Source organism: Engystomops pustulosus, chromosome 3 (genome assembly GCF_040894005.1).
Source record: "Engystomops pustulosus chromosome 3, aEngPut4.maternal, whole genome shotgun sequence".
In the NCBI taxonomy this organism is placed as follows: domain Eukaryota; kingdom Metazoa; phylum Chordata; class Amphibia; order Anura; family Leptodactylidae; genus Engystomops; species Engystomops pustulosus.
Window position 1 is genome coordinate 223,696,534 of NC_092413.1, and position 17,913 is coordinate 223,714,446.

The 17,913-nt window shown below is 46.1% G+C and overlaps 1 protein-coding gene across 1 annotated transcript in view; it reads right to left on the reverse strand.

The window, feature by feature from the left end:
* The window catches only part of LOC140122739 (extracellular calcium-sensing receptor-like), a 20,121-nt gene extending 3,901 nt beyond the window's left edge, over positions 1–16,220 (reverse strand). The window contains exons 1-4 of the mRNA XM_072143896.1: positions 15,733–16,220; positions 5,383–5,674; positions 3,120–3,932; positions 1–225 (exon numbers count right to left, since the gene is read on the reverse strand). Coding sequence (XP_071999997.1) covers positions 1–225; positions 3,120–3,932; positions 5,383–5,674; positions 15,733–15,938 — 1,536 coding nt within the window. The 5' untranslated portion in view covers positions 15,939–16,220. The remainder of the gene's footprint in view (positions 226–3,119; positions 3,933–5,382; positions 5,675–15,732) is intronic.
* Between the last annotated feature and the right edge of the window lie 1,693 nt (positions 16,221–17,913).

The following is a 17,913-nucleotide window of genomic DNA, read 5'->3' on the forward strand; positions in this document are numbered from 1 at the left end:
CTGGGAGAACTGATCTTTCCAAAGTATCTGGCTGCTATTGATGACAATCCTATGGCCTAATGATCCCTCAGGGGTGAATGAGCCGACAGTCACAAGCTGGAAGTGTCCATGGAGAATCTGAATGGTCACAATGTCATAGGAGGTAGAAATGTCCCCATTTGCATCAAAAGTGATAACATCGTCAGACTGGGCCCAAAATGGTGTCCTCTTTAAAGATCGTAGAACCTAGAGATACACAAGAGGTTTTTACTAAACAATGTCAGATGGAAGCTTCAAAGGTTATGGTAAAAACATGAAACATTCTGGGAATACAAGGAAGGTCATGGTGATTGGCTGCAACAAAGGACCTTGAGTTTCCAGCCTTCAGAGAACGGATCATCAGAATACATAATGTATAGAAGAATTGTGTCTCTAATACAGAAGAGCTTCATTTTTATCAGGGCTGTGGACTTGGAGACCATTTTAGTGGTGTTGAATAAAATATATAATAAATTGTTACAATGTGGCACATTTACTTACCCGTCCTGCGTGATCCCCGCTGTGCGTTGTCCGACGATCATGGACTCTGACACGATTCCCTAAGATCGTGCCCCCGATATCCTGCATGTGTCGCTTCCCCGCTCAGGTCCCCGGAGTTCAGCTTCTTCTTCCTGGTGCATGTAAGTGCATTGTCCGTGTATAATGCGCTGTGCATGGAGTCACTAAGATCCTGCCCCAATATCCTGCATGTGTCGCTTCCCCGCTCTGGTCCCCGGAGTTCACCTTCTTCTTCCCGGAGCATGTAAGTGCATTGTCCGTGTATAATGCGCTGTGCGAGGAGTCACTAAGATCCTGCGCCCGATATCCTGCATGTGTCACTTCCCCGCTCAGGTCCCCGTGGTTTACCTTCTTCTTCCTGGTGCATGTAAGTGCATTGTCCGTGTATAATGTGCTGTGCGGGGAGTCACTAAGATCCTGCGCCCGATATCCTGCATGTGTCGCTTCCCCGCTCAGGTCCCCGGAGTTCACCTTCTTCTTCCTGGTGCATGTAAGTGCATTGTCCATGTATAATGCGCTGTGCGGGGAGTCACTAAGATCCTGCCCCCGATATCTTGCATGTGTCGCTTCCCCGCTCTGGTCCCGGAGTTCACCTTCTTCTTCCTGGTGTATGTAAGTGCATTGTCCGTGTATAATGTGCTGTGGGGGAGTCACAAAGATCGTGCCCCCGATATCCTGCATGTGTCGCTTCCCCGCTCAGGTCCCTGGAGTTCACCTTCTTTTTCCCGGAGCATGTAAGTGCTTGGCTTGCGACACAAATCTAAATCTTAAATCCCGTGCTTAGTCCGAATCCGTTGGATCATCTGATGACCCGCCCCCCGATTTCTGCCGCATGAAAGCATCCACCAATGCGCCAAAATCCGATCGTCTGCGACACAATCCCCGGCGCGATCCCTGAAAAGTCGGAAAATCAACAAAAATGCGGCCACAGGACCCTTAGTAAATAAGCCCCAATGTGTTCACTGCAGTATGTGATGAATATTTTTTTTTATCAGAATTTGTGGAAATGATAGAATGTCTTATAAATGACTGTTCTGTTCCTGATCTAAGGACGGAGGCTTTTATTTGAGATAAATGTGATTTGCTCCTCCCCTACAGATCAGGGAGAAGGGACGTCTGCGCTTATCTCAGAGCTGCAGTCTGGCAGGATGATCCAGTGTATGTCCTGCTTTGTGTTTGCTTCTCCTCATGTTTGTAGAGGTTAGGTGTTCTGTGGATTCTATGCATAGAATATGAGGGGAAAACTAACATCTCAGAAAGCCACACAAAAGTGCTACAGGCATAGAAGCCAAGTCCTCGTGTTATCCGGCACCGGTAGATTGTGCAGCATGATGATGTGAAACGCTCTGTCCCGGAGAAAAAACGGATATTGAAAGTTCAACCGTTCATCTACTGCCTCTTCATGAGGCAATTCCTGTACATCCGAAAATTGTTAGAGATGTTGCCCGTGTGGTCACCGCATTGCCTCAAAATAATTCCATCAGACATCAGGTCATCTACGAAGGAGGAACTGATTGACGCCATACTGTCTCCAGGAACAAATTTATAGATTCACTAAACAAATATTATTCAGAACATTTTTTTTAAATGTTTTTTTTTCTTCTCACATTATCAAATACTGTGCAGTCTGTGCTATGTGCAGTGTCCTGTGTAGTGTGCAGGATTCAGGATTTGTGATGTAGAGGCCTCACGGGGTGTATCGCCCAATGTATCAAAATATAAAACTGGTTATTCCAGACGAGGAACCCTACAACGGAAAATAACGCCCAAATGTTCAAAACGCGACTTCTACACTATTTTAGATAACGTAAGAAATGTAACTAAAAAGCGAACAAAAGGTCGCACAGTTCTCAACATAGTAGCAATGAAAACGCCAGCTCATCTTGCAAAAAATGACCCCTCACACAGCTCCGTGCACCAAAGAATGAAAATGTTATTAGCTTTAGATGATGGTGAACCTTTTTTGTTTTCGTAAACATTGGGCCAGATCTCTCACTTGTTTTTTCAGTTGTTTTTGCAGCTTTTCATACTAACACCAAACTAGCCGCGGAGCAAAAATACCCGTGTTTTCCTCATGTATCCTGCCAATCATTGCATCTATCTTGCGCCTAAACTGGAATTTTTTTCCAGCTTCCCAGTACACGGCATGGAATAATATATAACATCACTAAGAAGTAACATTTGTTACGTAGAAAATAAGCCTCGCACTGCTCTGTACACGGAAAAATGAAAAGGATTTTTGAAGGTGGAGAGTGGAGAAAGGCCCCATGAATGTGGGGGATGGGGGTTTGGCTTTACCGACTCCACAGCCCGGATTTTCCCTGCTGTAAAATTTAGTGATTGAAACTATAAATTACTTTCCCAAATCCAAAAAGCAGCAACAGGCTTTGTGTCCTGCACAATGTTACAATATCATTGAGTTGCGCTGCGGTACCTGGCACTGGTGTGGTGCTAATTTTTGGATCAGAGAATGTTTTTGGGGTTTTTTTTATCCTCCACAATCCCTTTAATCTGTCATAATGGAAAATGGTTGTAATGACACAGCTGTGAACAAAGATTAGGCTAGGAATAATATCTGTTACCTTCCAGGGTTGGATTCCGCTCACACGGTCACATTGTTGGTGATCTGTCCCTGATCGGCATCTAAGTAATGCATGAAGGGCATGAGCATAGGCATAGACCGCCAGATAGGCGTGGTAAGTGTAGCTGAGGTCAAACATCTCAAATAATGCAGGAATCATCCCCGTAAGATCTTCTTCTTGGGTACAGAGTGTCCCCGGATTCCCAGAATCTGTCGTGTTTTCCATCGATGTGCAGTTAAAAGCAGTTTCCCAGAATGGCCGGATAAAGGGATGTGTGTGATACAAGGAAGGATGCAGGTGTTGTAGAAATTCCTTGAATCCTGGCATCGGCCCTGTGGCAGGCATCAACCCTATGGTCCCATTAAGGACTTTCCAAGCCTTTTTGGAGAACAGTCCTGGGGTAATTGTAAATGATGCTGAGGATATAAAAGTCTTCTCAGTGACTCCCTCATCATACATGACATCAAGGAGAGACTTGACGTGAGCTTCTGTGCTGTGGAGGATGATGACGCTCACAGAACTCTCCTTTATAACATCCACCACTCTCAGGACTTGTCTTTTTGAGTAGCTCAGGTGGATTTTTTCAGCAAAGGCGACACAGCTTCCACTTTTTTCTATCTCAGCCCGTATCACTCGCCCACCCTGCTCTCCCACATCGTTGTCTACAATCAACATCCCTACCCAGGTCCAACCAAAGAGTCCAATCAGCTGGGAGAGAGCAACGTTCTGAAACACGTTACTGGGCACCGTGCGGAGGAAGGATGGAAAGTTTACTTTATCGCTCAGCGCTGAAGTTGAGGCTCCATGACTGATCTAGAAGAAATGTTGCAAAAAGAGTATAAGAATTGGATTGGGTTGACCATGTCTACCTGAGGAGACCACGTGGGGCCAACTCATATATCTTTACAATTGGTCATTTCTACTACTCTGTGTGCTAGTGACATATAGTGATGTGCCTCTAGATGCAGGTAGAACGCGTGGTAGGTGGATGTATTGGACATGAGGATAGCCCTTTTTAGAGTCAATTCTCACGTCCCCACTATCTTTTTTAAATCTTTATTGCCCTGATATTCAAATTTTCTAAAGACTACTGGGGCCTGGAGTAGCTGGACACGAGGCTACAAGTCGCGGCTACTCCACGCCCAGTAGCCTCTTTGTTCCTCTTTGTATTCGCAGAACTCCGGCTTCTCGGACGAGGGCTCGCAACTATGATGAGCTGCACGACTAAGATGTCAGGGTAAGAGGAACAAAGAGGCTACTGGGGCATGGAGTAGCCACGCTGTGTAGCCTCATGTGCGGCCACTCCACGCCTCAGTAGCCTCTTTAGAAAATTTACATATTTGGGCATTAAAGATTTAAATAAGATAACGGGACGTGAGGATTAGCTCTAAAAAGGGCTATACTCACGTCCCATACATGCACCTACCACCCGATCTACCTTTATAGGTAGATTCATGGTGGTAGGTTCCCTTTAAGGGGACTTCTCATGCAATGCCTTTCTATGGTGCCACATCAGAAGATGATTGCATTGGGGCTGGACAGTGTTATCACAGCCCCCGGCACTAAAGCCTGGGATCGTAAAAGCTCCGATTCTGGATGTTTAACCCTATAGACTCTGCATGCACCCTCTGCCATCCATCGGCACCCTGCAGCTGTTATTGTAGGTGAGGATGGTGCCGGGGTCCAGTGAAGGTTGGATGCCATCTAATGCATTATATACAAGATCAGACACTTTATGGGACAAAGTGATATAAAAAGAAATAAAAAGTTTTATACAATAAAAATTGTCAAAGAAAAAAGTTACAAAAAAAAATCACAAAAATCAATCTCTTTTATGTAGCTACACCCCTGTACCAACCCAGGCTACAAAACTGTAATAGTCGTTATTCTGTACAGAAAACAAAAATGAGGACAAATTGACATTGTTTTTATCCTCAATCACACAAAAATAATTAATTAATCGTGTAAAAAAAATGATGTGTGCACAAATAAAATCTCTAGCTCCCACACGGCTACATTGAGAATTAAAGTCAAAAGTTCTGCTGCTTGAAAGGAGGTGAGACGTAGTTATAACAAGAACTCGTACAAGTATATAGACAGAAAAATAAAAAAGGCATTGATCGAAAAACCGAAATATAGACCGGACATTAACACGGAAAATGAGGGGTTAAACCTCCCACTCTGAAGAAGATCATGTGCGGAGATATATCTCCAGAAAAGAAAAAGGGATGAACTTGACCAACACAAAGAAGAAATGACCTACCTGCGGGAAGTGGTGAACCCCCAAGATCCGAGCTATGGGAAGAGACAGGGCGGAGGCCATATCTCCAATGATCCCCATCATTCCTGAGGTTGTACGGCAGTCATAGCGAGGAATGGGATTCTCAGCACCAGACATCAGGGACAGCGTCCCACCGATAGCCCGCAGCTCAGACATACAGGAATGGAGAAGACTGTAGCCAACAGTGATGTTAGGCAGAAGGTCCGGAGAATTGTTGATTTCTCTGATGGCAAATATGAAGCCGAGGACATCTCTGTAATATCGGATGAGGAATCTGCAGGAGGCACCAACATACAAACAACAAGGGCTCAGGTCCTGAGGATCACCAAATGTGGGAATAGTGGGCCTATCCTATCCATCTGTGGATCTAGAGAAGGAGCACTGGACCTTGGTAGAGATTCAGAAAGCTGAGAGGCTTCTCTCCTTGTGCAGCCGGAGGTTCATTATTTTGTATCACAATAAATCGTCCACAACCAGCTGCCTGGGACGGATGTCCTCACTATATTTTTGGTGAGATTTGTTGATGCTGAGCATCTTACAGCGAGCAAAGATCAGTCTGATATCTCTAGTCTTGTAGCTGCTATGTTCCGAGAGACTTGGGCTAGGAAACACTGGTGCCATACACTGGTACTATGCACTGGTGCCATACACTGGTGCCATACACTGGTGCCATACACTGGTACTATACACTGGTGCCATACACTGGTGCCATACACTGGTACTATGCACTGGTGCCATACACTGGTACTATACACTGGTGCCATACACTGGTACTATACACTGGTACTATACACTGGTACTATACACTGGTACTATACACTGGTACTATACACTGGTACTATACACTGGTACTATACACTGGTGCCATACACTGCTGCCATACACTGGTACTATACACTGGTGCCATACACTGGTACTATACACTGGTGCCATACACTGGTACTATGCACTGGTGCCATACACTGCTGCCATACACTGGTACTATACACTGGTGCCATACACTGGTACTATACACTGGTGCCATACACTGGTACTATGCACTGGTACTATACACTGGTGCCATACACTGGTACTATGCACTGGTACTATACACTGGTGCTATACACTGGTACTATGCACTGGTGCCATACACTGGTACTATGCACTGGTGCCATACACTGGTACTATACACTGGTGCCATACACTGGTACTATACACTGGTACTATACACTGGTGCCATACACTGGTACTATGCACTGGTACTATACACTGGTGCTATACACTGGTACTATACACTGGTGCCATACACTGGTACTATACACTGGTGCCATACACTGGTACTATGCACTGGTACTATACACTGGTGCTATACACTGGTGCCATACACTGGTACTATACACTGGTGCCATACACTGGTGCCATACACTGGTACTATACACTGGTGCCATACACTGGTACTATACACTGGTACTATACACTGGTGCCATACACTGGTACTATGCACTGGTGCCATACACTGGTGCCATACACTGGTACTATGCACTGGTGCCATACACTGGTACTATGCACTGGTGCCATACACTGGTACTATACACTGGTGCCATACACTGGTACTATACACTGGTGCCATACACTGCTGCCATACACTGGTACTATGCACTGGTGCCATACACTGGTACTATGCACTGGTGCCATACACTGGTACTATACACTGGTGCCATACACTGGTACTATACACTGGTGCCATACACTGCTGCCATACACTGGTACTATACACTGGTGCCATACACTGGTGCCATACACTACTGCCATACACTGGTACTATACACTGGTGCCATACACTGGTGCCATACACTGGTACCATACACTGGTGTCATACACTGGTACTATACACTGCTGCCATACACTGCTGCCATACACTGGTACTATACACTGGTACTATACACTGGTGCCATACACTGGTGCCATACACTGGTACTATACACTGGTGCCATACACTGGTACTATACACTGGTACTATACACTGGTACTATACACTGGTGCCATACACTGGTACTATGCACTGGTGCCATACACTGGTACTATACACTGGTGCCATACACTGGTGCCATACACTGGTACTATACACTGCTGCCATACACTGGTACTATACACTGGTGCCATACACTGGTACTATGCACTGGTGCCATACACTGGTACTATACACTGGTGCCATACACTGGTGCCATACACTGGTACTATACACTGGTGCCATACACTGGTACTATGCACTGGTGCCATACACTGGTACTATACACTGGTGCCATACACTGGTGCCATACACTGGTACTATACACTGCTGCCATACACTGGTACTATGCACTGGTGCCATACACTGGTACTATACACTGGTGCCATACACTGGTGCCATACACTGGTACTATGCACTGCTGCCATACACTGGTGCCATACACTGGTACTATACACTGGTGCCATACACTGGTACTATACACTGGTGCCATACACTGGTACTATACACTGGTGCCATACACTGGTACTATACACTGGTGCCATACACTGGTACTATACACTGGTACTATACACTGGTGCCATACACTGGTGTCATACACTGGTGCCATACACTGGTACTATACACTGGTGCCATACACTGGTACTATACACTGGTGCCATACACTGGTACTATGCACTGGTGCCATACACTGGTACTATACACTGGTACTATACACTGGTACTATACACTGCTGCCATACACTGCTGCCATACACTGGTGCCATACACTGGTACTATACACTGGTACTATACACTGGTGCCATACACTGGTACTATACACTGGTACTATACACTGGTACTATACACTGGTGCCATACACTGGTACTATACACTGGTGCCATACACTGGTACTATACACTGGTACCATACACTGGTACTATACACTGGTGCCATACACTGGTACTATACACTGGTGCCATACACTGGTACTATACACTGGTACTATACACTGGTACTATACACTGCTGCCATACACTGCTGCCATACACTGGTGCCATACACTGGTACTATACACTGGTGCCATACACTGGTACTATACACTGGTACTATACACTGGTACTATACACTGGTGCCATACACTGGTACTATACACTGGTGCCATACACTGGTACTATACACTGGTACCATACACTGGTACTATACACTGGTGCCATACACTGGTACTATACACTGGTGCCATACACTGGTACTATACACTGGTACTATACACTGGTGCCATACACTGGTACTATACACTGGTGCCATACACTGGTACTATACACTGGTACTATACACTGGTGCCATACACTGGTACTATACACTGGTACTATACACTGGTGCCATACACTGGTACTATACACTGGTACTATACACTGGTGCCATACACTGGTACTATACACTGCTGCCATACACTGGTACTATACACTGGTGCCATACACTGGTACTATACACTGGTGCCATACACTGGTACTATACACTGGTGCCATACACTGGTACTATACACTGGTGCCATACACTGGTACTATACACTGGTGCCATACACTGGTACTATACACTGGTGCCATACACTGGTACTATACACTGGTGCCATACACTGGTACTATACACTGGTGCCATACACTGGTACTATACACTGGTGCCATACACTGGTACTATGCACTGGTGCCATACACTGGTACTATACACTGGTGCCATACACTTGACTATACACTGGTACTATACACTGGTACTATACACTGGTGCCATACACTGGTACTATACACTGCTGCCATACACTGGTGCCATACACTGGTACTATACACTGGTACTATACACTGGTGCCATACACTGGTACTATACACTGGTGCCATACACTACTGCCATACACTGGTACTATACACTGGTGCCATACACTGCTGCCATACACTGGTACTATACACTGGTACTATACACTGGTACTATACACTGCTGCCATACACTGCTGCCATACACTGGTGCCATACACTGGTACTATACACTGGTACTATACACTGGTGCCATACACTGGTACTATACACTGGTACTATGCACTGGTGCCATACACTGGTGCTATACACTGCTGCCATACACTGGTGTCATACACTGGTACTATGCACTGGTACTATGCACTGGTGCCATACACTGGTACTATACACTGGTACTATGCACTGGTGCCATACACTGGTACTATACACTGGTACTATGCACTGCTGCCATACACTGGTGCCATACACTGGTACTATACACTGGTACTATACACTGGTGCCATACACTGGTACTATACACTGGTACTATGCACTGGTACTATACACTGGTACTATACACTGGTACTATACACTGGTACTATACACTGGTACTATGCACTGGTACTATGCACTGGTACTATACACTGGTACTATACACTGGTACTATACACTGGTACTATACACTGCTGCCATACACTGCTGCCATACACTGGTGCCATACACTGGTACTATACACTGGTACTATACACTGGTGCCATACACTGGTACTATACACTGGTACTATGCACTGGTGCCATACACTGGTGCTATACACTGCTGCCATACACTGGTACTATACACTGGTACTATGCACTGCTGCCATACACTGGTACTATGCACTGGTGCCATACACTGGTACTATACACTGGTGCCATACACTGCTGCCATACACTGGTTCTATACACTGGTGCTATACACTGGTACTATACACTGGTGCCATACACTGGTACTATACACTGGTGCCATACACTGCTGCCATACACTGGTGCCATACACTGGTACTATACACTGGTGCCATACACTGGTGCCATACACTGGTGCTATACACTGGTGCCATACACTGGTACCATACACTGGTACTATACACTGGTGCCATACACTGGTACTATACACTGGTGCCATACACTGGTACTATACACTGGTGCCATACACTGGTACCATACACTGGTACTATACACTGGTGCCATACACTGGTACTATACACTGGTGCCATACACTGGTACTATACACTGGTGCCATACACTGGTGCCATACACTGGTACTATACACTGGTGCCATACACTGGTACTATACACTGGTACTATGCACTGCTGCCATACACTGGTGCCATACACTGGTACTATACACTGGTGCCATACACTGGTGCCATACACTGGTACTATACACTGGTGCCATACACTGGTGCCATACACTGGTACTATACACTGGTACCATACACTGGTGCCATACACTGGTACTATACACTGGTGCCATACACTGGTGCCATACACTGCTGCCATACACTGGTACTATACACTGGTGTCATACACTGGTGCCATACACTGGTACTATACACTGGTACCATACACTGGTGCTATACACTGGTACTATACACTGGTGCCATACACTGCTGCCATACACTGCTGCCATACACTGGTGCCATACACTGGTGCCATACACTGGTGCCATACACTGGTGCCATACACTGGTGCCATACACTGGTACTATACACTGGTACTATACACTACTGCCATACACTGGTACTATACACTGGTACTATACACTGGTACTATACACTGCTGCCATACACTGCTGCCATACACTGGTGCCATACACTGGTACTATACACTGGTACTATACACTGGTACTATACACTGGTACTATACACTGGTGCCATACACTGGTGCTATACACTGCTGCCATACACTGGTGTCATACACTGGTACTATGCACTGGTACTATGCACTGGTGCCATACACTGGTACTATACACTGGTACTATGCACTGGTGCCATACACTGGTACTATACACTGGTACTATGCACTGCTGCCATACACTGGTGTCATACACTGGTACTATGCACTGGTACTATGCACTGGTGCCATACACTGGTACTATACACTGGTACTATGCACTGCTGCCATACACTGGTACTATACACTGGTACTATGCACTGGTACTATACACTGGTACTATACACTGGTACTATGCACTGGTACTATGCACTGGTGCCATACACTGCTGCCATACACTGGTACTATACACTGGTACTATACACTGGTACTATACACTGCTGCCATACACTGGTGCCATACACTGGTACTATACACTGGTACTATACACTGGTACTATACACTGGTGCCATACACTGGTACTATACACTGGTGCCATACACTGGTACTATACACTGGTGCCATACACTGGTACTATACACTGGTACTATGCACTGCTGCCATACACTGGTACTATACACTGGTACTATGCACTGGTACTATACACTGGTACTATACACTGGTACTATGCACTGGTACTATGCACTGGTGCCATACACTGCTGCCATACACTGGTACTATACACTGGTACTATACACTGGTACTATACACTGCTGCCATACACTGGTGCCATACACTGGTACTATACACTGGTACTATACACTGGTGCCATACACTGGTACTATACACTGGTGCCATACACTGGTACTATACACTGGTGCCATACACTGGTACTATACACTGGTACTATACACTGCTGCCATACACTGGTGCCATACACTGGTACTATACACTGGTACTATACACTGGTGCCATACACTGGTACTATACACTGGTACCATACACTGGTACTATACACTGCTGCCATACACTGGTACTATACACTGGTACTATACACTGGTACTATGCACTGGTACTATACACTGGTGCCATACACTGGTACTATACACTGGTACCATACACTGGTACTATACACTGCTGCCATACACTGGTACTATACACTGGTACTATACACTGGTACTATGCACTGGTACTATACACTGGTGCCATACACTGGTACTATACACTGGTGCCATACACTGGTACTATACACTGGTGCCATACACTGGTACTATACACTGGTACTATACACTGCTGCCATACACTGCTGCCATACACTGGTGCCATACACTGGTACTATACACTGGTACTATACACTGGTGCCATACACTGGTACTATACACTGCTGCCATACACTGGTACTATACACTGGTACTATACACTGGTACTATGCACTGGTACTATACACTGGTGCCATACACTGGTGCTATACACTGCTGCCATACACTGGTGTCATACACTGGTACTATGCACTGGTGCCATACACTGGTACTATACACTGGTACTATGCACTGGTACTATACACTGGTTCTATACACTGCTGCCATACACTGCTGCCATACACTGGTACTATGCACTGGTGCCATACACTGGTTCTATACACTGCTGCCATACACTGGTGTCATACACTGGTACTATGCACTGGTACTATGCACTGGTGCCATACACTGGTACTATGCACTGCTGCCATACACTGGTGTCATACACTGGTACTATGCACTGGTACTATGCACTGGTGCCATACACTGGTACTATACACTGGTGCCATACACTGCTGCCATACACTGGTGCCATACACTGGTGCCATACACTGGTGCTATACACTGGTGCCATACACTGGTACCATACACTGGTACTATACACTGGTGCCATACACTGGTACTATACACTGGTACTATACACTGGTGCCATACACTGGTACTATACACTGGTACTATGCACTGCTGCCATACACTGGTGCCATACACTGGTACTATACACTGCTGCCATACACTGCTGCCATACACTGGTACTATACACTGGTGCCATACACTGGTACTATACACTGGTGCCATACACTGGTACTATACACTGGTGCCATACACTGGTACTATACACTGGTGCCATACACTGGTGCCATACACTGGTGCCATACACTGGTACTATACACTGGTACCATACACTGGTGCCATACACTGGTACTATACACTGGTGCCATACACTGGTGCCATACACTGCTGCCATACACTGGTACTATACACTGGTGCCATACACTGGTACTATACACTGGTGTCATACACTGGTGCCATACACTGGTACTATACACTGGTACCATACACTGGTGCTATACACTGGTACTATACACTGGTGCCATACACTAGTACCATACACTGCTGCCATACACTGGTGCCATACACTGGTACTATACACTGGTACTATACACTGGTGCCATACACTGGTACTATACACTGGTGCTATACACTGGTACTATACACTGGTACTATACACTGGTACTATACACTGGTGCCATACACTGGTACTATACACTGGTACTATACACTGGTGCCATACACTGGTGCCATACACTGGTACTATACACTGGTGCCATACACTGGTACTATACACTGGTACTATACACTGGTGCCATACACTGGTACTATACACTGCTGCCATACACTGCTGCCATACACTGGTGCCATACACTGGTACTATACACTGGTTCTATACACTGGTGCCATACACTGGTACTATACACTGGTGCCATACACTGGTACTATACACTGGTACTATGCACTGCTGCCATACACTGGTACTATACACTGGTGCCATACACTGGTGCCATACACTGGTACTATACACTGGTACCATACACTGGTGCCATACACTGGTACTATACACTGGTGCCATACACTGGTACTATACACTGGTGCCATACACTGGTACTATACACTGGTGCCATACACTGGTACTATACACTGGTGCCATACACTGGTACTATACACTGGTGCCATACACTGGTACTATACACTGGTACCATACACTGGTGCCATACACTGGTACTATACACTGGTACCATACACTGGTGCCATACACTGGTACTATACACTGGTGCCATACACTGGTGCCATACACTGGTGCCATACACTGGTGCCATACACTGCTGCCATACACTGGTACTATACACTGGTACTATACACTGGTACTATACACTGGTACTATACACTGGTGCCATACACTGGTACTATACACTGGTGCCATACACTGGTGCCATACACTGGTGCCATACACTGGTACTATGCACTGGTGCCATACACTGGTACTATACACTGGTGCCATACACTGGTACTATACACTGGTGCCATACACTGGTACTATGCACTGGTGCCATACACTGGTACTATACACTGGTGCCATACACTGGTACTATGCACTGGTGCCATACACTGGTACTATACACTGGTGCCATACACTGGTGCCATACACTGCTGCCATACACTGGTGCCATACACTGGTACTATACACTGGTGCCATACACTGGTACTATGCACTGGTACTATACACTGGTACTATGCACTGGTGCTATACACTGGTGCCATACACTGGTACTATGCACTGGTACTATACACTGGTACTATGCACTGGTGCTATACACTGGTGCCATACACTGGTACTATGCACTGGTGCCATACACTGGTACTATACACTGGTGCCATACACTGGTGCTATACACTGGTGCCATACACTGGTACTATGCACTGGTGCCATACACTGGTACTATACACTGGTGCCATACACTGGTGCTATACACTGGTGCCATACACCTGGTACTATACACTGGTACCATACACTGGTGCTATACACTGGTACCATACACTGGTATCATTCACTGGTGCCATACACTGGTACTATACACTGGTACCATACACTGATGCCATACACTGGTACTATACACTGGTGCCATACACTGGTACTATACACTGGTACTATACACTGGTGCCATACACTGGTACTATACACTGGTACTATACACTGGTGCCATACACTGGTACTATACACTGGTGCCATACACTGGTGCCATACACTGGTGCCATACACTGGTACTATACACTGGTACTATACACTGGTACTATACACTGGTACCATACACTGGTGCCATACACTGGTGCCATACACTGGTACTATGCACTGGTGCCATACACTGGTACTATACACTGGTACTATACACTGGTACTATACACTGGTGCCATACACTGGTGCCATACACTGGTACTATACACTGGTGCCATACACTGGTGCCATACACTGGTGCCATACACTGGTACTATACACTGGTGCCATACACTGGTACTATACACTGGTACTATACACTGGTGCCATACACTGGTACTATACACTGGTACTATACACTGGTACTATACACTGGTGCCATACACTGGTACTATACACTGGTGCCATACACTGGTGCCATACACTGGTAGAGTTGCCATTATATGGACTATTTATTACTGCGCTGTGTACATTACCTCTGCTAGATTTAGACTTGGTGCCAAGAGCCGGGTATGAACAATACTCTATGTCCACCACATTGTGTAACTATGAGCAGGGATGTTAAAGATTGGCAGAAGTTAATTTGCATGAAGATAACAATGATCTGGGTCACTGATCCAGTCTATCTACAATATAGAGAACGATATCCGGACTATATAATCTCTTACCCCTTGCAGGACGCAGGCTGAGGCCAATCACGAAAGGTCGGCTGTAGGAAGTCATATCCAGAGTAGACCAAAAAGAGCCCCCCAATGAGAATGTCTCCTGGCTGGTGAAAGGGATCCATCTCCCACCCTCGTAGGCTGCAGCCAGGGACCTGCTCCATGGAGAGGGGTAAGGACAAGAGGGAAAGCAGGAGTATGTTCATTGGCATCTGTCTGTGTCCATCATCATGGTCCCAGGATCAAGTCTTGAGGTGATGCCACAAACAAAGATCCTAAGGTGAAGATCAAGGAAATGAATGAGGGAAATGAAGCAATGGATGGACTTCCAGGTACACAAAGATGAGGGAAATTGGAGTTATTGGACAGCGAATGTCCTGGGGAGAGCTCGATGATTACCCACAGATGAAGCAATGGGTCAGTACAGAGAGTTGTCCTCTGATTGTTTATACCACACAAGAAGGTGGCAGACCCTCCAGCATAAACACTTCCCCCAAGACGGGATCGTCCCACAGAGACGTGTATTTAGTACAATGTTCTACTCCCAGCAAACCTTTATATACTTTCCACACTTTTTGCAGCAACCCCAACACCGGTCTAGCCCTAGCCATCCCCTGAAACCTCTTTGCCTCCAGTGCAGCTAGCGGGCCCATGTCACCTCCCAAGTGCAACAGCTTTTTCGGGCACTCAGTCACCCTTTCCTCCCTGGCCCAGCCACTCATATGTTGACACTGAGCTGCTAAGTAATACACCCATACATTTGGCAGTGCCAAACCAGCTTGGTGTTTGGGGATCTGCAATTTCTCTAACTTGATGCGTGAAACCCCTTCTTCCACAAAAATTCCCGAAACAAATTATGAAATCGGAGGAACCAGTATTTGGGAATCCACACTGGGGCATTGTGCAGAATATAGAGCAACTGTGGCATTAGGATCATTTTAATTAGGTTAGTCCTGCCAAGGGCTGATATGCAAAGGTGGGGTAGCTAAGGGGTGTGCTACTTGTACCAGCTGCACTCTGATGTCTTGAAGTCTTTACCAAGGGAGGATTTTGAATTGCCGCAGTCCTGGTTCTTTCAATTCTTGCAGTTGAGACATGCTCTACAGACACAAGCCCAATCCGGTTCATTGGAGATAGGCTCTATGGGAGTGTTGGAAGGGGTAGTTAAGGCTCAAGGGACTAAAGGGATAATTTCCCTGCTGTATGGTTTCCTTCTCTCAAAAGTATTGGGGGATCCTATGGCCGAGCCTAAAAGGAGGTGGGAGGAGGAAGTTGGGGAGCTATCGGAGGACGAGTGGGCAGAGACGATGAGTTCTCCTAGTATCTTATCCATGTATAGGATGCCATATGTACTATGGAAATGGGACTGAGGGAGGATGCAAGGTGTCCCCGGTGTCAAGAAGAGAGGGCAGATGGATGGCACATGTTTTGGTCTTGTGCAGCATTAGAGAGCCTGTGGAAGGAGGCGGAGGATTTGATGGATCGGGTATATAACATAAGGCTTCCTCATGATCCTAAGGTTGGTCTATTGAGCTGTATGGATGGACAGCAGGGGACCCAAAATGAACGATTGGCTGTGGCAAAGTTTCTTTATCAGGTCAGGAAAAGTGTAGCTAGGCACTGGTTAGATGCGGATCCTCCAGGGTTGGGAGAGGTGACAAATATGACAAATAAAACTATATGGATGGAAATGAAGGTTTATCAGAAAAGGGGTAATCTCAAAATTCGAGAAACAGTGGCTCTACTGGGTGGGGTTTCCAGGATTGGCAACTGAGGAACTGCGGAGAGGTTGGTCCAGGTTAAACTTGGGGAGTACACTGTGGCAGTAAGGGGTATTCTATTATATTGGCGGCTGTATTGGATGCATGACGAATTGGTGGATCAAAAGAGAGGTGACAGACCAAAGGGTTGTTGGGAGCGGGTGGGGGTGGACCTGGGGAATGTTCTATGTGTTTATACTGAATATACACTTGTATTAATATGTACTGAATGCTTGCAATTTGTCATGTGCTTATCTACGCTATAAGCGAAAGCAATAAAAGTTTCTGATTTTAAAAAAAAAGAAGGTGGCAGCCGCTACAGGCGTGTCCTGCTGCGCATGGAGACAGACGCTTGAGGCTCTGGCTCCATTGCACGGTGGTCAATAGCGGCCCTCAGCATTCAGCCCGCGGGGGCAGATTTCTCACC